General features: G+C 37.7%; 1 protein-coding gene and 1 gene segment (V, D, J or C); both read right to left on the bottom strand.

The window, feature by feature from the left end:
* Positions 1–22,668, bottom strand: part of LOC126494628 (immunoglobulin lambda variable 4-69-like) — a 442,151-nt gene that overhangs the window by 230,609 nt on the left and 188,874 nt on the right.
* Positions 19,401–19,754, bottom strand: LOC126494630 (60S ribosomal protein L31-like). The gene has a single exon (XM_050132068.1). It carries the CDS (start codon positions 19,752–19,754, stop codon positions 19,401–19,403), a length of 354 nt encoding a protein of 117 aa, XP_049988025.1.

Here is a 22,668-nt window from a genome sequence, read left to right on the forward strand (position 1 = left end):
TAAAAACATCTGCAACAGTACTTACAATCTTATAATGAGATTATATACAATATCACTCAGATTTATCACATCACCATATCTTCCCTAGAGTAGTATGTTAATCTAAAGTCAGAGAAGAGATTATTTTATCTATACCATTCATCTATATTATTATATTTTAATATTTATATAATATATAGTATATTGGTTATATTATATATTACTTATATATAACATAGCATATATTCATAAAGTAATCATATAACATGTTATGTATATAATAGTATATATTATATAACATATATTATATAATATTGTAATAACATTCTATATTAAAGATATAATACATAGTTTTATACTTTTTAAAAGCTATACAATGAAGCCGGGTGGTGGTGGTGCACACCTTTAATTCCAGCACTCAGGAGGCAGAGGCAGGATGATCTCTGTGAGTTAGAGACCAATCTGGTCTATAGGAACAAGAGCTAGTTCCAGGACAGGCACCAAAACCCACAAAGAAACCTTGTCTCAAAAGAAAAAAAAAAGAAAGAAAGAAAGAAAGAAAGAAAGAAAGAAAGAAAGAAAAAAAAAAAGAAAAACTATAGAATGAGTTCCATCACAGAGAATGCCTCTCTCTGGAGATGTGCTGACTCTAGTCTTACAAGCAAATACATATGGGAGGAATAAAATACAATATTTTACTTCTGGTTTTATGCTTTTATTCTCTATTGCAACAGTTGACAAATATCTCTACTTTTTGATTCTATCTAGGACACAAATGAAGGAAGATACTTTCGTTCACATTCTTGTCTGTGGAGAATTAAAACTAGAATGGCATCAGTGCCTAGTCATGAGATCTGACTATCACGGGACAGTTCCTAGGCTCAGGCAGATGTGCATTTGTCTTTGTTTCACTGTGCTGATTACCTCTTTAAAGCAGAATATAGTAGCCTTCAGCACTGTCTTCAATCTTGTAACCCTAAAGCCACAGAAGGTTTATATTTAATATAAAAAGCAAGAGAAGAAAGTGAGTGCCTATTATTGTTAGCACAATCAGAGCCTAGAGGCTTGGTAAGGCTACTTCTGGAACCAGTGTGGAAAGAGAAAATCAGGAACTGCTAGAGACCCACATTGCTCAGCATCAGCACAGCTTGTGGAGGAAACCCTGAAAGAAATAGTTGTCAGGTATAAGAATGGAACAAGGAATGAGAGGAGTCATTCCTAATGCAGACCTTTTTAATCATCATGAAACATGACAGAGATGGAGGAAAGATGGAAGGATGAAACAGGTATACAGTTCATGCTTTAAATCTCCAGAAATGCTGGGATCCACAGATGCTGCTGGTCTCTGGGGTTGTCTGGGTATTAGGGAAATGGTGACTTGCAGCAGTATGAGTCTTTTACTATCACCATCACCACTAAATTACATCTCTTTCGCCCAGGGCACAATTCTACACCAAGGGAGGGTAGGGCAGCTCTGAGGATACACCTGCTGAGCTGTAATCTCTAATTCTTGTTGTCAGCTTGGGCCAGGAGACTTAGAGGAAGTTAGTGATTAGTTTCATGTCTTACCAGTTTCTGAGAAGTACACAGAGCCCCCTACTGGACTGTGGATACTTACTTCCAATATCTTCTGTATAAGTATCCATTCTCCCAATATAGATTCCTGAAGTAAATGAGTTTTAGATTTTTGAGGTCTTTTTAAATTTATTTTTGATATATATTATGTGTTCATGTGCAAATACACACACAGAGACCTCCCAACAACACACATACACAGAGCCCAGTGCTATTGGATTCCTCAGAGCTGAAATTAAATCACCCTACAAAAGTGCAAGGGATGAACTTAAATCTACTGTAAGATCACCATATTCTCTTAACCACTGAATCTTCTCTCCAGCCACCCAAAATACTTTAAAATTATGCAGTCCTCCCAAGATAATATTACTGAAAACTAGTTTAAACACATAAACGGTGCTATATCAATAAATCTATTGTATTGTGTAAATACACTCTAACAGCATAGTGACAAATCTTCCCTTCATTCTGAAGTGTATTTTTATAAAGTCTAGAACTACTTTAATTGGTAATTCAATTACTTTTGTTATATTTTTTATTTAGCTGCACTATTTTTCTGAAATAGTTCATGTAGGAAAGTTACAAATCACCCAACCTTTATTAAATGAATTAAGAATACAGTGAGTCCTGTAGAGTACGTTCCTGCCTGGGAAAGACAATGGAGGGTGGAATTTAAAGACAGAGGCTGCTGTCACATCACACCTGCTGCAGGCTGGAAGGTCTTTACAATGTTACCTTTGCTTTTGCAAAACATCACACAGGACATTCCCATAGAGTTATAAAACAGTTTCCACATATCAGAACTCTTTCTCAATAGGGATTGGTACACCTTTTGGTGTCACAAAGCAATTTATTAACGAAAATAAATTGCCATAAATAGAAGTGGTGCATGGACAGGGCAATCTTACTTTTTAAACCTAGGTCAATCCCAATGAAAAGGTATATCACTATAATTCTGTACCTTATGCATTTAATTGAGAGTATCTTTATAGAATTATCATTTGCAGAAAAGAAAACATTCTACATGTAAATCTGGAAATCTGAAGACTATTTAGATGGAGAGAATCTGTTTAAGTCTTACCTGAATCTCTCTCCACTCTTCATAAGATGTCTCTGGAAGGAGAATTGTGAAGGTACCAATGCATTCCATTCTTGTGATACCTTTACGAGAGACAGTCATGACCTGCTTCCACATGAATTGCATATTTCATTCACATTCATTCCTTATCCTGAAAATGACTAGAGTGGAGGACGCTGCAACTAAACAGAAAATAAAAACAGGCAATCACATGAAAGACAGCCTCCATAGTGAAATTCTTCAGAAGTGTTCCTGCTCTAAGGAGAATGTATTCAATATCTCTTGGTGGTACCATGATCAGTGCAGTACATCAACCTCAGAGAAACAGGGCAGAATGTTCCATGCCTGAGGACTATGTCATTTGGGGTCTCAAATGAACATCCAAAATCATGAAGAGAATTGTTCAGACCATATCACATAGTGTACCTTTGTTCATAATCATTAGCACTGTTATTTTCATTTTTATAAAATAAAATATGTTATTTTCAAAGTTCAATATTTTTTTTTCTTTTTAAGATAAAGGCTGCTGCTACTTTTCCTTCCTTTTAAATATTCACGGTCTCTTTTCACTTAATTTGAATGCTCATGGTCTCTTTTAACTTTACTTAGTCCCGTGTTACATGAGGACATTTCCAGAAAAGCATGTTAAGTATACTGAATGTGTTCCCATCCACAATTCCCTACTTCCCTATGGAATGTAGTTTTCCAACACATTTCTTCATCCACTGTAATGGGTACTAGAAGGAATAAATAAATAAATAAATAAATAAATAAACAAATAAATAAATAAATACAGCTTTATGTCTCAGAGATGAGAAGACAGAGCCAGACCTGATCATGATTGTTTCTCAGACCCTCACAAGAAAAGTTGAAATTATATTGAAAAATAGTGTTATGGAATTTGAATCCATGTGATTGCTATTCAAAGCCAAGATTCTAAAGACATAGTTGTTATGGAGTGAAGTAAATTTATTCTTGGATGTACAACCAAAGACAATGCTGGAGGGTATCTGATTTATTCTATTAAATATATTATTTTAGAAATTCATGTATAGGAAGAAGTTGTGAGGAGAGAAAATAAGATCCATGGGCAGTGAGCAGTAAGGAAGTGTGCTGGCCAATATTTTTGTTAAACAAGGTTTCTATATCCATATCTATCATCTGGTTAGAAGATGCAATTGCCCTTAAGTTTCTGGTTTTTGTTTTTGGAATCCTTTATATGTACATACTAGCACTTTACTTCAAAGTAAACCACACACACGTCTGGGTTTTTATTTGTGTGTGTGTGTCAGTAGGGAATGTATTACTTGGCATTTGCTATATGGGCTCAAGGTAGAAAAGGTCTTGACAGTTGTTCTGGTAAGAAAGAGGGAAGCAATTCCTATGTTTTGAGCTGTCTTTTCAGCTCTAACTGCATGCTTGTTAGACTGAAAAAAACATTTCTTATAATTCACAAGGTCCCTTATAGTATTAAGTGAGACATAGAAAAGAGTAAGGAAAAGTGAGTAGAGATATAATCAGAGTAGATGAGATGTAAAGAATCTAAGAAAAAAATTTAATCAAATAACAAAATGCACTTCTTTTCACAATGAATATATCCTAATAAATTTGCTAAATTTTAGAAACCAAATCTTTTATTTAATGGAATCTGAAGGTCACCACATATTCTGCTTGGTAGAGTCCAAGGAACGATACTCAGCAGTTCACATCTTACTCATGTAGGGTTGTTCATTTTGTATTAGAAAACAAAGTTTTTAGCAAAGGCCAGGAAAGCAACTTTGCAAGGTAAACTAGGAAATGAGTTGCCACTGTCACAGGAGAGAAGGGTTTGTGTCTTACTTCTGTTGTGCCCAGATTATGACCCCCAGGGAGACCATCAGAAACCAGAGAAACCCAGGCTGTAATAAGCAATGTTTATTTAGCATAATACAAACCAGTTCAGAACTCATCTCTAACACCATGTCACAGAGAGGTGGAGAGGAGTTAAAAGTTCCTCTGAGGTTAGTTTTTAAAAGCAAAAGTCACAAGCAGCCCTTCTGGGTGGTCGAGGTGGGGGGGTCTGGCATGGGTGCAAGGTCTTTGCTCCCTCTCCCATCCTGCTTTGTCAGCTTGTTCTTTGTTTTCAGAGCAAGGTTACTCTGCTGTCTTTTATCTCCAGGTGGCTGAGCATCCTTGTGCTTTGGAATTTCCAGGGTGGGAGGGGGTGAAGGCCACTATATTTCTGGGAACAAGATGCTAGTCCAGGTTTCTAATTTTAAAAGATTTTGCCTGGAAATTTCTTTTTGTCTCTTTGAGAATAAGGGGTGAGGGTCTCACAACTTCCTCATCTGATTGTGTAGTTGTGAACACTACTTGTACTATCCAAACACTGACAATAGTAGTCAGCTTCATCTCCAGTCAGGACAGTGTTGATGGTCAGGGTGGCCTTGTTACCAGAGCTGGAGCAAGAAAATTGGTCTGGGATGCTAGAGGGGCATGTATTATCCGCATATACAACCAATATAGGGGCATAGCCTGGCCTCTGCTGGTACCAGTGATCATCTTTTTCTAAGAGTTTATCTCCAGAGAAGTAAGTTGATTATACCTTTTAGACCTAAGCCCTCTGATAGTGAAGGAGATTGTATCAGTGTATAGGAGGCCATGGAACCTGCAAGAGAAAAGAGAAGGATATATTGAGCAATGTCATTCTAGGGCCAACTCTACCAGAACAGTACTCAGGATTCAGGGCTGGGCAGCAGTGCCTTGTTCAGGCTGAAACAACAGACTGAATCTTTAGTAGGTCACCTGTGCAGAAAGATGAAAGGGAACAGGAGGAAGAGCCAGCCATGATGGAGATGCCACAGAGTTCTGGATCTTGGAAGTCTCAATATAGCCAGACTACAAGGGCCTTTATTCTATTTAACACCTTTTGAAGTTAGTGGATATTTGCTCCCTGACCGGGCCTCCCCACTGAAGCCTCTGTGGAGAAAATACTTCAAAAATGTGATGCTGAAATTCATGAGGAACTGTGGACCCAAACTCATTCAAGTGTTTATATGCTGAGAATCTCCTCTAAGCTTCTGTGGTCTCTGACCACAGCAACCCTAATCTTACCCAGGATTGTCTTCTAACTGCTAAGATAGGCCCAGCAATGCTGCACACCTTCCATTACCTTGTCTTTGGTGTGTACTTAGCCTTGTTGCAAAGTTACTACTGGCATCTAACTCAGCAAAAGCTGTAGTGTGGCTAGTTACCGTCATTTGCCTTCATTTCACTGGATTATGAGCTATATTTTTGATTCATTATTGTTATTCCAATAAAATGTAGCCCTATAATAATGTAGCCTATAAAAATGTGCTATAAAATTGCTGTTAAGTACATATCTGTGTGATATTGATTATACAATCCTCTTTTTTTTTTTTTGTGAAATCGTCAGAAGTCCAGCATCATTTTTCATGTTGAGCCTTCTTCCTCTCTGACTCCATTATTCTTAGAGGAGACTAGAATCCAGTTTCAGGAATTAATTTAAAAATTTTGTGCCAGTGACTTTGGAAGCCTTGTTAGAGTTGCATGAAACAAGACTTTCTGATAAGCACACTTTAGTTCTTGTATGTGTGAAAGAGATCAAGGTTGAAATAAGTTATGCTCTGGAAGGTGTTCAGTCAGGGGACCCATTAGGAAGAATGCTGACATTGAACCAATACAGATATTTTTTGAATCCGGTTATTGTCCAGGTCATTCATGGTATTTCCAACAAGCACTGATATTTATCTAGGGAAGACTCCTGCTTGCCACCTTCCCTATTTAGGCCATAATAGAGCCAGCCTATGTGCTTTAGACTAATGACAAACCTGGCTATAGGTCAGAGGGGAAGAGCCCATGAGTATGTCTGTCTGCAAGTGCCCAGTAGAGCAATAAGTCAGAGGTGATGGCTTGACAACCATGACAACTGTGAATTGCATGCAGGAGACTGTGATCCTGAGTGCAAGACCTATGCCCTGGGGGTCAGTTCTCCCACAATGAACTTCCCACTGTACTCAGAATGGTTTAATCAATGAATTGAGCAATAACGTGCTGCTGAATCTCATGCCTGGTATTTTACTCTCTGTGAGCATTTGCTGAGTAAGCTTCTCACCAAGCATAATTTCTGTCTGTGTCCTGAATGACATGGTTATGTGATCCTCAGAATGTCATCACTGGCATTAAAAACTGTCCTGTGACACTTTTAAAAATCCTAGCCTAGCCTCACCTGCTCAACTTCCAGTGCACAGTTCTAGTCTTCCTTTTGGGTGCTCCTAGATGCTTCCCTGCCACCCTCTGCTGTTGGAAGAGTCTAACAACAGGAGCTTGCTTCACTTTAACTGGCCCCAAACTACTTTGACCCTGAAAAAGTGCAAAGCAGGGATTCGGGCCTTACTATGTGTTGCTTCAATGGTAAGCAAGTGTGTGGGAAAGAAGATAGGGAATGTTCCTACAGGTAACCACAGGGGTAATATTCGCACTCCACTCCATTGTGTGTATGTATGTCCACATATGTTTGTATGCATATATTTGTTTCATAAATGTATGTCACATAATAGTATAGTTTTAGGATGCAAGCAGAAAGCTAAACTTAGTGAGTAGTGACAAAGCCAGGAATTTCTCAGGAAATATATATATATATATATATATATATATATATATATATATATCCAGTATGTAGTATATATACAGTCTATATACAGGAGTATAGTATTTACATATATATGTATGGGATTTTAAAAATTCATAATTGAGCCCTGTGTTTGCATCTCTCTTTTTCTCTCTCAGGCAATTCCCTCCATATCCCCTTTCCCAAACTCTTAATCTATACTGTAATATTATTGCAAATATAAACATATGTATATGTATTTCTATATATAGATGGATAGATAGATAGATTCCTGACTTAATTTAATGGCACTCATATGTCATGTATTAATGTTTGTTTTTCTTTGATTTTGTGTATCACATTTTTTTTTCGAGACAGGGTTCCTCTGTGGCTTTGGAGCCTGTCCTGGAACTAGCTCTATAGACCAGGCTGGTCTCGAACTCACAGAGATCTGCCTGCCTCTGCCTCCTGAGTGCTGGGGTTAAAGGCGTGCGCCACCACCGCCTGGCTCACATTTTTTTGAAACAGGGATGGTGTGTGTGTATTAGCTGACCTGGAATTTGTTGTGTAGATCAGGCTGGTCTCAAACTCAGAGACATACCTGCCTCTGCTTCCCAAGTGTTAGGATTAAAGGCATGTGCCAGGACAACTATAAACTCTTGATATGTCTAAGAGTCAATTCTGCATTAGATTCTAAATGTTGTAATAGCTGGCATGAAACATAATGCTATGTTTATCATTTCATATTAATTATTTAATCTTTTCAAACAGTAAAAATACTGGGGATAATTAATTTATGTCCAAGCAACAGAGAACTTCACAAAAATGTTGAGAACATCTGTAATAAACTGACCATTTTTGTGCTTAAGAAAGAAGAACGATACTACCCAATCCAATAAGAGTAGCTGGGTTTTAGAAGTGAAATCTGGTGTTCTGTCAACAATGTTCAGGCTCATTTTGTCATCCATCACTACCATTTTGATTGCTGTTGCTATTTGATTACACACTCCTCCAATTTTCTGGTAGAGGACTTTAAATTCAGCCTGGACACAAATGTGATGAAATTGGAGATCCCTGTTCTTTCAGACATGAAGGTTCTTGTCCCAGAGCATAGGCAAATGCACTACTGAGTCTCTTTACTTGGAATACTATAGGAAGGTTTTGATGGTTACATTTTTTCTAAGGTAGTGTGAAGAGGACCTTTCATCACTATGAATGCAAGTCAGTAGAGATTAATCTTCTAGTTAAGCATCAACTCAATTTCTACATGTTTGATGACTTAAGACACTGTTGTCATCAGACCAGGACCTGTCAGGTTGTGGACAGCAATCGATAGACTTAAAACTGTTTTGTGATGTTAGCAGATTCTGCAGGTACCCTTTTGCTCAAAGGTATTAATTGTTCTTCTCCATGTCCCTCCTTCTCCACTTTATCACATCCCTCACCATTTAGTATTTCTGTCCTTGTTTCCCTTTTTTTACTCTCCACAACACCATATTCCATTTCCCCATTTTTGGGATATCATATCCTCTCTGTTTCTGTAAAGGTAATTGAATTATCTGGATAATCAGATTGTATCCCACAGATTGGAAAGCTCAATGTTATCATCTAAGTATAAGAGAAAACATACAGTATTTATCTTTTTGTGTCTGTGTTACTTCACCCAAAAACATTTTCATGTAGCTCTATTGATCTACCTGATCGATTCACAGTTTTGTTTTTTAATAGCTCAATAATAGTCCACTGTGTAATTGTACCACATTTTTATTATCCATTCATCAGTTTCTAGAAATATAAACTACTTCTAATTGATATCCATTATGAATAGAGAAGAAATGAACCTGGGTATTAAGTATCTCTAAAATAGGATGTAGAGTCCTTGGGTATATACCTAAGAGTGGTATAGCTAGGTTCTCAGGAATATCAGGATTTCCATAATGGTTGTTTTGATTTGAACTCCCATCAGCAATGAATCAATTTTCCTCTTTCTCCATATCCTTTCCATAATTTTCTTTAAATTGTTTTATTAGCCTTTTCAATCAGAGCAAGATAAGATGAAACTTCAAAGTAGTTTTGAATACATTCGTCAGATGACAAAAGATGTTCAACTTTTCTCAGTCAATGTATTTTCATCTTCTAAAATATATTTTCACTCTCTTTATTATGTACCTTATTTTAGTTGGTTTGTTTTCATGATATTCTGTTTTATGTCTCTTTTTAAATTAAAAATATTATAAATATAATCTATTACTAGATTATTTTTCACAACCAACTCATTTCTGGTCCTTCACAGTTTTTATCTACACAACATATCCCTTTTCTGTCTCATTGGAAAACCAACAGGCATATTAAAACATAACAATAATAATATTATTGATAGAACCAAACCATAATAACACAAAACAAATAGGAAAAAAGTGTGAAAAAAAGGACAAGATGCTGATGTACTCATAGTAACATGTTACAAGAGGGCCTGCTTGTTGGGGTTTCTATCCTGCCTAGTTCCCACAGCCATTTAGGTCCCAAAGAAATCACACAGAGAGATTGCATTAGTTTATAAACTGATTGGCTCATTAGCTCAGGCTTTGTATTATCTCTTATAACTTATATTAGCCCATTATTCTAGTATATGTTAGCCACATGGCTCAGTACCTTTTTAAGCAGGTCACATCCTTCTTCTTTGGTGTCTGAACAGGACTGCAGATGAAGCTTCCCTCTTCCCAGAATTCTCCTGTACTTATTGCCCCACCTCTACTTCCTGTCTGGTTGTCCCACCTATACTTCCTGCCTGGCTATTGGCCAATCAGTGTTTATTTAAAACATAATTGACAGAATACAGAATTGTCCCACACCACTTCCTCCTCTTTTTTTTAACAAAGAAAAATATCCATAGTCCATTTTTTGGGACTGTGGGCATAATATTCCAGGCTACTTCCTGCTGGTTGGGGGCACTGATAATCTTATGAGAACCAAAAGAAAATTTAGAATTATGACCTAAGTCCTGACTGTGGTATCCTGGGAGTCTTGATCAACTCAGGCAGCAGTCTTCAATCTGTTCTGAATGTAAAACTCAGACATCCAGGCCATCGGTTCCTACTGGAGATTTCTCAGGTGGTCTTCCTTGATCAAACCTGATTTTTCTTAACTCAGAACAAATCCACAGCCTCTCATTTCATGTGTAAATGAATGCAAAATCTCTTTTCCAAAGTAACATAGGTTTTGACTTCAATTTTGAAGTCCAGGGATTTTCAAAATACCTATCTTGGATTAATTTGGCAGCATTTATAAGCAAATATCTTTTAGCAGCTGTAGAGAAGGGGGAGTGATAGTATGACCAAAGGGATCAAGACCATGATAGGGAAACTCACAAAAACAGCTGACCTGTGATAGTGGGAGCTCACTGACTCTGGATTTACAGCTGCCCAACCTGTATCAGATCAAAAAAGGCCCTCTGAATGTGGGTGACAGTTGTGTGGCCTGGCAGTGGGGCCACTGGCTGTGGAACCAGTATTTATTCATAGTGAATGAACTGGCTTTTGGAGCCCATTCCTTATGGAAGGAAAACTTTTTCAGCCTAGATACATAGAAGAGGATGTTGCACTTGCCTCAAGTGATAAGAAAGATTTTCTTGACTCCACATGGGAGGCCTCACCCTATCTGAAGAAAGATAGGACATTGGATGGGAGAAAGGCAGGAGGAAAAGGGAAAGGAACTGGGATTGGTATGTAAAATAAAAAGATGGTTAAAATATATAATAAAAATTTAAAAACATAAAAAGAGCCACTTTCATTTCAAATTCACATCATCTGTTAGACTTTCATGCTTTAACTCAGCCCCAGGTGAATTGAAGCCCAAATTATGTTAATCACCACAAATAACTATCTTCACCTAGTTTTAAACAAATAAAATAAAATATTGTCAATTAAAGAACAGGATATTATGGGGGTCAAAATCAGTCTTTTTGCATGTAAATGTCTTTTGACACTTATAAATGACTATAGGATGCAAGAAAACAAAAACCCTGTGATGAAGGCATGTTCAGTCTTCAGAAGGTATTGCTTAAAATCATATGGAAGTTATGTGCTTTTGCATCTTAGTGTTCAAGTTATAATTGGTGGGTATAACTTTTATAAAGAGAAATATGTGACTCTGATCATCATGTAACAAAGAATAATTATCAATTCATGAATTCAGTTGGTATGTTAATGTCGATTTCAGAAAGATACTAAAGCTGGTGTTAGAGCATCTGAAAATACAGCATCTAGGGCAGGACAGATGGCTCAGTGGTTAAGAGCACTGACTGCTCTTGCAAAAGTTCCCAGGTCAGCTCACAGCACCCACATGTCAGGCTGTAATCTCCTAGAATTCCAGTGCCAGAGTTCTGGCACTCACAGGCAAATGCCTACACACAGAAATATGCAACACACACACATACACACACACACACACACACACACACACACACACACACACACTAAAATGTATCAGGGAGTTTTCTAAGAGATTGAATTTCTTTATGAATGTCTGAAACTGCACCCATAATGTCTCACCACGTGAGCTCCTACAAAAGACATGAACAAGGATGACAGGAATAGGCCTGCCACAGTGGATAGGGAGAGCTCAGGAAAAATCAACCATATACAAAAAATAACTTCAGACATTTACACAATGCTGAAATGAAAAGAAACAGCCCTACTCAGGGAAGAGGACATCAATCAGATATTGATAACAAATGCTCAGCCATGAAAACAATCAAATAGCTTTCTAAATCTGAGCATGCTATATTTAGAAATGCATATATATTAATGTATACATACATATAGACATACAAACACTTAGGTGTATCCATATACACATAAATTTAGTTATATATATATTTGCATATATATATGAGTATAATAGCATTTAGTACAAAAAGAGTTCATAAATTAGAAAGAGAACAAGGAAGGATGTCTGGGAGTGCTTTGAGGGAGGAAAAAGAAGGGGGATATGTTGAAACTAAAATTTCATCAAAAAACTGAAAAATTAAAAATATACATTTAAAATAAAAATAACATGTAGGATAGCTCATGCCTCTAATCCCAGCACCTTAACATTAGTTCAGTGTGTGTTTCAGGTCATCCTAGTCTACAGAAAGAGATATTGGCTCAATACATATATAATGAAAAAATAATAAATGATAAAGATCTAGAGTAAAGAGTATGTGGTAGAGATACAATACCTGATAAGAGTATGTGTCTTAGAAAATGACAGGTTCTAATAAAAACTTCTTCTTATCTACGCTACTGTAGCAATTCCTCTTTTCTCTTGCTGAAAACACAATGTTTGCCTTTATCTATGTTCATTTTTCATATTCTTATTTATAATATCTCTTACTTTATTTATCCCACTAGACTCTGTCCTGCTTCCAAAAAGACTTTTATTGGTCCCTACAAAGATGCTGAGCTTGAGGAATTGGTGTTTTCTATCTTGATTCTCTCCAGGAAGGACATAGATCCTGCTCAAGGCTTTTGACTTTTCTGGATTCAGGATTTAGTAATTAAAAGTCCATGAAGTCACTTTTTGCCCTTTTGCTGTATGGGAAAAATTATCTATCTAAATAAGAGAATGGCAATCCATTTTGAACAAAAGTATTCTAAGAAAATTAATGCAAACAATTATTGAGTCTTCCTCCACAAATTTCCCCAGTAGCTGATACAGAAGACACTTGTGGAGTCTTTGCTTCCCTAACATCAACACTTTAACTGGCAGCATTCAGGACTAAGAATGATTTCCGAATGAGGAGAGCTTCATACTAGCAATCCAGTGACTAGTGTGGTGAATTAGGAGGATCAGGTACAGAGTTGTGCACTCTGTGGTGATGACATCCCAGTTCCCTGCTCCATGGGGCCCTACAGGTCACACTGATCCTCTCCCTGGCCTTTCATTCTCTCTCCAGCCCAGTTTATGAGATAGCAGTGCCTCATGAACATGCGCCCCTCTTCCCATATGTCAGTCTTATACACTACAGCTCAGATATGGTCTTTAAATCTAGATGTGGTAACAAAAGAGATTTGGTAGCATGGTCGTTCCAAAAGAATCATTACAAAAAGATGCATTTGTATTCATTTCCTCATAGACTGGGACTCTCACGAGCATTTGAGAAAACAGAAGAATAACCAAATTTTGAGCATCTGGTAGAATTACCTGCTCTTTGGCTTTCAGTAATTTTGAGGTTGAGTTTGTTTAAGAAAGAATAGACCTGGAAGTGATATGTTGAGTAAGACAGGACAGAGAACATTATGCTAGCAATAAGGTATCTGGCATTGGAAAGAACACAGACTGCTGCTGGTCATTCTGAAGGCTGTGTTTGATGATGAGCTAATGTCTCTTCCTTAGTACTTATAGATATATACTATTATGGTACAAACTATTATGGTATGCCATCTTCAGTACAGTGTGGTCTGTCCCTGAATGTGTCCTATATTTCCTAGCTTCAGTTGTTGCAGATTACCTAGAAAAATTACTTTATGTCATCAGATAACATCCAAAATTTTATGTTGAGCATTCTCTTTGTGTCTCTATCTTTCTCTTCTCTATCTCAATCTATTTCTCCCTCACACCACTTCCCTCCCCCTGACTTGGCACTCAGTCTCCCCCTCTCCTTCCCCACATTCCCCTTTTCCTTCCCTCTCCCTCTCTGCTTCTACTCTAATTTTCTTCTATCTCCTAAAAGTATTTTGAAGCTTGAGAACAATTTAATCAGTGCCTAAAAGAAAACAGTACAAAGAATTGATAGAAAGTGTAAATCTTGGACACTGCCCATAGGAGGAAAAGTAAGATGGAAAAGAAGGCATGCTATTTGAGATAAGCCAGTATGGTGCTCAGTTTCATGGTGAAAGATGTTGTTTGAGTAAGAATTCCTCCATAAACTCTTGGATTTCACTACCTGGTTCAAAACTAGTGCTGTTTGGGTAAGTTTATGAAGTGTGGTATTGCAGACTACTAAGTCAAAGTTTCAAAATCCTGCACCAAACTCCCCCTCCTGCTTGACCATTGAGATGTGAACTTTGAGCTTCTGATTTTGTTTCCTGTCTGTGACTTCCTTATCCTCAAAGAACTATAATCTCCCTATGAACTCTTTCTTCTGTGAGTTGCCTTTACCATGTGGTTTTTATATAAGTAATAGAAAAGTAACTAATGCAGTGGACAGTAAATCACTTGATAGGGAGGTAAGCTCTAGGGGAATAGTGGAGAAACACAAAGTAGTAGAAAAAGGCAGGCTTGGGGCTCTGGGCACCATGTAAAGAAATAACCAAAACAAGATAAAAAGTTACGCAATTCTAAGTAAGGGCTTAGAAAGGTGGGAAAGCACATAATAATCTCCTGTCTTCAAGCAGGATTGGCTGTTTTGGGTTTGTGATCTAAGAGACCCTCTTAGCATAGGGCCTGACATAGGATTCTGCTCAACAAGGTCTACAATCATACCACCCTGAATGCACCTGACTTCATCTGCTCAACAAGTTGGGTTTCAGAGGTTTCTCCAGAAAAGTATAATTCTGGCCTTTTCACTGAAAGAATGATGCCCTGATACGCTTGAAATATGATCCCTTTATAATAACTTTGTGGGATTTTGTTGTTTGTTGTTTTGCTTTTGTTTTCTATGCACGTTGTCTTTTTATTTCATTGGTTATTTTAAGTCCAATGTGAGATTTTAAAGATGGACTCAGTGTGGACAAATGAAGGCCTTAATACTAATATAGAAAAGTCATATGTAAGTATTTTGGCAGAGATTAAACCATATGTTTGTAACTTTATCCTTCCTTCAAAATATCTGGGAAGGCTTACCGAGTAAAGTGTTGAGAGCGATATGGAAAAGTTTGTATATATTTAAGGACAATGCTCAGCCATCATGGCTGTTTTTATTATATTGTCATGAGTCTAGGAGGACCTACCACACTGCCTCATAAATGTTATTAAACCATATTACTAAAGTTAAAGTACTTAGAGCATGCGAGAGGATAGTGATCTTTGAACAAATAGACATTACTATGAACATTGGGAAATAACAAGAGCATTAAGCCCAATTCTCTAACTTCCAAAAAGTTCTCACCTCCTCATCGCTGTCCACATGAGATTTGATTTTCATAGTCATTAATTTTACAGAGCAGTTCTCTCTAAACAAAACCTGCCTTTCCTCTCTTTCACAAGAAGCTCAGAAGCTAGAACTATGATCTATCACCTTAAGTAATAACAGGAAAATATCCTAGGAATATGACAGGTAAGAACTTCAGATGATCCTTTTCAAAATCATAGGCTAGCCTTGCTAGGAGGAGAGGAAAATAGTTCCTGTCCTGCTTCCTCATTTATCTGGTTCACTGTGCTCACCCAAATACTCCACTAGTGAGATAATCTACACCACAGATATAGTCAGCTTCATCTTCAGTCTGAATGTTGGAGATGCTTAAGTAGCGATGAGCCCCAGAGCTGGATCCAGAGAAGCGATCGGGGATCCCATCTCCCTTGCTGTGGTTTCCGTTATCATAGAGATACATCAGATACTTAGGAGGTTTGCCTGGATGTTGCTGGTACCATCCAATGGTGTAGATGCTATACTCACTATTCAAGGTGCAGGTGAGTTTGACTGAGGAACCCAAAGATGCAGAGGCTGTGGGTGACTGAGTCAGCACAGGTTGGGAGAAAGACCCTGGAATAGAGAAACACATTACCACCTGGAGTGAGAGAAGAGGAGAGAATTACCTTGTCATTGGGTTCCCTCAACTGGCATCAAAGTGCAAATGATTCTCCTGACCTGTACAATCAAAGAGGAAGCAGAGGAGAAGAATCCAGGCCATGGTGCAGACACCACTGAGCTCTGTTGAGACACACATGTTTGGATCTCTCTTATACTTCACCATTTCTCAGACATCTGACAGGGCCCTTCCTACAAATATGCAAATTTATCTTGGTCAAGAAATTCCTTCTTAGGTGTTTGTGTCACTTCCTTCCTGAGTCTGCCAAAGAGATCTCAGTAGCCTCAGCTGCAGGGCCTATTGAATCATGAAGAGTCATAGAGAGATAGATGTTCGTATTCTCAGCTTTGAGTCTCCCAGATCCTTCAGTGGATCCTATGAAACCCCACTGAGCAGGTTTAGTTCTGTCATAACTGTGAGCACCATACTTTCCCAAGGCTTTGACTACTAAGTATTTCTGATCAAGGACAGAGTTACCTCCTCTGAGGCTGACTTTTACATCTTGTCTTTAGTTTTCTTCTCCCCAGTAAGAGCACTTGGTAGACCAGTGTCCTTACCCTATAGCTTATGATCCCCACAAGACAGATGTCATATATCAGATTTGCTATTGTTTGAATATTATATTATGATAAATAACAGTAGAAAAATTATAGTTATGAAATCGCAATGAAAATTTTATGGTTTGGGTCACCACCAAATTAGACACTGTACTAAGGAGTCAGCACATTAGAAAATTTGAGAACCAAAGTTATAGACCTTAATTTATGGTGATGTCTTTATTCAGGGACTTTTCCTACTTATTCTGAGGACAGAGAAATTTACTCCATGAGCCTCTTCTCAGAATGCTCGATTCCAGAATAATCTGTCTGCTTGGTTCCTCAGTAGATTGACCCATAGAGACACACTGATGAATACTAGTATCTAGAATGATTAATATTATACTGCATGAATCTCTTGATGCATTATAAATAAAAAAATTGAAAAATAACATGGCAATACAAAACAAAATTATAAAGAAAAAAATTGGAAGAAGCACAGTGAGACTGTATTTGTACTTAGGTAAGGATTACAGAATATTGAATAAAACATATCTACTAGAAGCTGCATTACTGTGTCCTTGTTTACAGTACTAAAATATTGAAAGAGGAGACATACATTTATGATTTAAGACTGAAAATTGTTTAACCTTAGAGTTTATTTGCAGTCATAAAGCAAGAAATATGAGCCAATGTGTCAATATGTTTAGGAATAAAATGTGATGGAAGAAGAAAGAAATGTGCACAAATTCAAAAATACTTTACAAATTATTGCCTAGCTTGTTAGTTCCTGGAAAAGGAAGCAACAACATACCAACCTATAAAAAGAAGGTTAATACAAGTGACTTGTGTTATCACATACTGATTTCTGGAGGCCAGATTTGCAAAACTGATGCATTTAAATTGTTCACCTGGTCTTGATTCAATTTGGGTATATGGAATCTATCTAAAAGAAAATGGCTGTTTTTTTTTTTTTTTTTTTTTTTACATTTCCCAATTTTTTGAAGTACAGGCTTTTGTAGTAACTCCTAATGCTTCTCTGAATTTCCTTAGTGTCTGTTGTTATGTCCCCCTTTTCATTTCTGATTTTGTTAATTTTTATGTTTTCTCTCCACCTTTTGATTAGTTTGGATAAGGGTTTGTCATTGACTTTATTAAAGAACCAGCTCTTTGTTTTGTTGAGTGTTTGTATTGTTTTCTGTGTTTCTATTTTGTTGATTTCAGCCCTCAGTTTGATTATTTCCAGTCTTCTACTCCTCCTGGGTGAGTCTGCTTTTTTTTTTCTAGAGCTTTCAGGTGTGCTGTTAAGTCGCTAATGTGAGCTTTCTCCATTTTCTTTATGTGGGCACTTAGTGCTATGAACTTTCCTCCTAGCACTGCTCTCATAGTGTCCCAAAGTTTTAGATATGTTGTGCCTTCATTTTATTTTAATTCTAGAAGATTTTAATCTCTTTCTTTATTTTTCCTTGACCCAGGGAAGGTTCAGTAGTTGACTGTTGAGTTTCCATGAGTTTGTAGGCCTTTTGGGGGTGGAATTGTTGTTAAATTCTAAGTTTACTCCATGGTGATCCAATAAGACACTGGTGGTTACTTCCATTTTATTTTTAATTCTGTGGATGTTTTCTTTGTTACTGAGTATGTAGCAATTTTAGAAAAAGTTCCATGAGATTATGAGAAGAAGGTATATCCTTTTCTGTCTGGGTGGAATGTTCTATAGATGTCTCTTAAGTTCATTTGATTCATTACATTTGTTAGTTCTCTTATTTCTCTGTTAATTTCTGTCTGGTTGACCTGTCCATTGGTGATAGAGAAGTGTTGAAATCTTCTACTATTAGTGTGTGAGGTTTGATGTGCGATTTAAGTTTTAGTAATTTTTTTTACATATGTGGGTGCTCTTGTTTTAGGAGCATAGATGTTCAGGATTGAGACTGCATCTGGATGATTTTTTTCTGTTATGATTATAAAATGTCCTTTTACATCTTGTCTCACTGATTTTAGTTTGAAATCAATTTTGGTAGATATTAGAATAGCCACAAACGCTTGTTTCTTAGGTCTGTTTGATTGGAAAACCTTCCTTTTCCCAACCCTTTACTCTGAGATAGTGTCTGTTTTTGATGTTGAGGTATATTTCTTGTAAACAGCAGAAAGCTGGATGCTGTTTTCATATCCATTCTCTTACCTTGTGTCTTTTTTAGGTGAATTGAGTCCATTGATATTAAGCTATATTAATGACCATTGATTGTTAACTCCAGTTATTTTTTGGTGGTATGGTTTGTGTGTTTCCATTCATTGGATTAAGTTAGTGGAGGGTTATCATATGTCTGTGTTTGTGGGAATCGTTATCTTTTTTTGAGTTGAGGCTTTCCTTCTACTATTTACTGTAAGGCTGGGTTTGTGTATATGTATTGCTTAAATCTGTTTTTGTCATGGAATATCTTGTTTTCTCCATTGATGGTGAAAGAAAACTTTGCTGTGTATAGTAGTCTGGTCTCTTAGTGTCTACAGCACATCTATCCAAGACCTTCTGTGTTTTATAGTTTCCATTGAGAAATCAGGTGTAATTCTAATAGGTTTATCTTTATATATTACTTGACCATTTTCCTTTGCAGCTCTTAATATTCTTTCTTTATTCTGTATGTTTTGTGTTTTGATTATTATATGGCAATGGGATGTTTGTTATCTCGTCTATTTGGTGTTCTATAAGGTTCTGGTACCTTCATAGGAATATCCTTCTTTGGATTGGCTAAGTTTTCTTCTATAATTTTGTTGAATATATTTTCTGTGTCCTTGAGCTTGATTTCTTCTCCTTCCTCTACCTCTATTCTTTTTTTAAGGCAGTTCTCAAACTTTATTTGAGATTCAGTAGGTTACTTCTCATCCACATTGACTGTTCAGAGATTTTTGAATGTGTTAACAAGCACGTAAGTTACCAATGTGTAGAGTTTATTTGGTGAGTCCTCATCCTCATTATGTTTTCTGGACAAATGTACCCGGATACGGTATGGAACATTTCTTCTTCCTTTCGCCCAGACAGCTTTATTGAGCCTGGTATCAATCTGCACATCAGGAGTTTCCATCTCCTTCATGGCAAATTTCCAGATTTGTTTGAGTGCCCTAGGGGCATGCTTCTTAAAGCCCATGCCATGGATGCGCTTGTGAATGCTGATGGTGTATTCTCGGATCACCACCTCATTGATGGCAAAAGAGCCCTTCTTCTTCTCACCACCCTTCTTTGCTGGAGCCATTCTGCCGGGACCAAGCTGGAAAGAACCTACCCCTATTATTCTTAGGCTTGATCTTTTCAATGTGTCCCAGATTTCCTGAATGTTTTGTGTTAAGATTTGTTGGATTTAGTGTTTTCTTTGACCAATGAGTTCATTTCCTCTATAGAATCTTCAGCACCTGAAATTCTTACATCTCTTGTATTCAGATGGTTATACTTTTCTCTATAGTTCCTGTTCATTTACCCAGAATTTCCACATCCAGAATTCCCTCAGTTTCTGTTTTCTTTATTACCTTCATTTCAGTCTTCAAGTCTTGAACTGTTTCTTTCACCAGTTTGATTGTTTTTTTTTTTTTTGCTGGTTTTGTTGGGTATCTTTGAGGGATTTACTAATGACTAAGATCTAAAACATCAATGATAGCTTATGCTGGAGAAAAACTGGATTAGGGGGAACACTCATTCATTGTTGGTGGGAATGCAAACTTTTGCAACCACTTTGCAAATCAGTATGGTGGTTTCTCAGAAAATTGGGAGTCAATCTATGTCAGGATCCAGCAGTACTACTCTTGGGAATATTCCCAAAAGATGCTCAATCATGCTACAAAAATATTTGTTCAACTATGTTCGTAGCAGCATTATTTGTAATAGCCAGAACCTGGAAACAACCTAGATGTCTTTCAAAAGAAGAATGAATAAAGAAGTGTGGTGCATCCACACATCCGAGTACTACTCAGCAGTAAAAAAACAATGACATCTTGATTTTTGCATGCAAAAGGATGGAACTAACAAACACCATCTTAAGTGAGATAACTCAGACCTAAAAAATATGAATATAATATATACTTACTCATTAGTGGATACTAGCCTAAAACAAAGGACATTGAGCCTATAGTTCATGATCCTAGAGAAGCCAAATAATAAGGTGAACCCAAATAAAAGCATATATAGATCCATCTGGAAATTGGAAGCAGACAAGATTGCCTGACAAAATTTGGTAGCATGTGTGTGTGGGATAGAAGGAAGGGGAGAAGGGGAAGAGGATGAGAGAAGGAGAGAGTTGGGGAGAGCTTGAGAGAATGAGATAGTTGAGAGGGAGGAAGGACAGATATGAGAGCATGGAAAAAGATATCTTGATTGAGGGAGCCATTTTGGGATTAGCAAGAAGCCTGGCACTAGAAAAATTCCCAGGAATGTACAAGGAAGACCTAAGCTAAGACCCTAAGCAATAGAGGTGAGGGTGCATGAACTGGCCTTGCCCTGTAGTCAGACAGATGATTTATCTTAAATATCACCATAGAACCTTCATTCAACAACAGATGGAAACTGAGGCAGTGACCCACATAGGAGCACTGGACTGAGCTCCTAAGGTCCAGTTGAAGAGTGGAAGGAGGGAGAATATGAGCAAGGAAGTCAAGACCATAAGGGGTTCATCCACGGAGACAATTTGCCTGAGCTAATGTGAGCTCACCAACTCCAACTGGACTGGGAGTGAATGAGCATGGGGTCAAACTAGTCCCTGTGAATGTCGTTGACAGTTGGGGCAGACTGAGGTGTCAATGATAATGACACTGGGATTTGTATCCACTGCATGTACTGGCTTTTATTATTCTGTTTTCATGTATATCTTGCTAAACCTGGATGTATTGGGGAGGGCCTTGGACTTTCCACAGGGCAAGGTGCCTTGCCCTCTCTTAATATTGAACAGGGGTGGGGAGAAAGTTGTATGTAGGGAAAGGGAAGGAAGTGGGTGGAGGGGAGGAAGTGTTATTTGGATTGGTATTTTTCAAATTAATAAAATATAATAATAAAAAATAATGAGAAATCTTAATAAACTACAGAAAGAAGGTAAAATAATGGACTCCTTAAGCTAAGCACCCATGGCCTCTTCCCTCCCTCCCTGTCTCTATTGTTTGTGGACAATCTTAGGTTATCATTGGTCAGCAGCTACAGAGCCCTATATGCACATCAGTCTTCATGTCAATCTAACTCTACCTCCCCATGTTCTCAGAGCAATATGGGAAGGTACAGGGAATCACTAGCTTCAGCTTAAGGTCATCTGACTCAATTCATCTGCAACATTACTTGCAATCTTATAATGAGATTATATACAATGGTACTCAGATTTATCACATCACCATATCTTCCCTAAGGAGCAGAATGTTGATCTAATATCAAGGAAGAAAGTACATCATTTATATTATTATATATAGATGAAATATTAAGGGATATTAATTAAGGGAGCCATTTTAGGTTTGGAAAGAGGCTTAGCTCTAGAGGGGTTCCCAGGTGTCCATGTGGATGTCCCCAGCTAGGTCCTTGGGGATTAGAAGAGAGGGTGCCTGAAGTGGCCTTGTCCCATAGTCATATTATGACTATCTTGAATATAACCATAGAACCTTCGTCCGGCGACAGATGGAGATTGAGACAGAAACCCACAATGGAGCACTAGACTGAGCTCCCAAGGTCCAGTTGAAGAGCAGAAGGAGGGAGAATATGAGCAAGGAACTCAGGACAGTAAGGGATTGGTCTACCCACAGAGACAGTGTGCCTTATCTAATGGGAGCTCACCAAAGCAAGCTGAACTGGGACTGAACAAGCATGGGATCAAACTGGACTCTCTGAATGTGGCTGACAATGAGGGCTGACTGAGAAGCCAATGATAATGGCACTGGGATTTGTCTTTCCTGCATGTACTGGCTTTTTGGTATCCTAGTCTGTTTGAATGCACACCTTCCTAGGCCTGGATGGAGGGGGAAGGGCCTTGGACTTCCCACAGGGCAGGGCACCCTGCCCTCTCTTAGGACTGGAGGGGGAGAGCAGAGGGTGAGTAGGGGAGCGGGAGGGATATGAGAGGAGGTGAGGAAGTGGAAATTTTGAATGGTATCATTTATAAAGCAATAGAAATTTAAAAAATAATAGACATATATTAAATAAAA

Source organism: Alexandromys fortis, unplaced genomic scaffold (assembly GCF_014885135.2).
Source record: "Alexandromys fortis isolate MF-2015 unplaced genomic scaffold, M_Fortis_MF-2015_v1.1 scaffold_334, whole genome shotgun sequence".
In the NCBI taxonomy this organism is placed as follows: Eukaryota; Metazoa; Chordata; class Mammalia; order Rodentia; family Cricetidae; genus Alexandromys; species Alexandromys fortis.

What these genes read in the sequence shown, in the direction of transcription:
- LOC126494630 (XM_050132068.1), bottom strand. Translation starts at nt 19,754, where the DNA reads ATGGCTCCAGCAAAGAAGGGTGGTGAGAAGAAGAAGGGCTCTTTTGCC.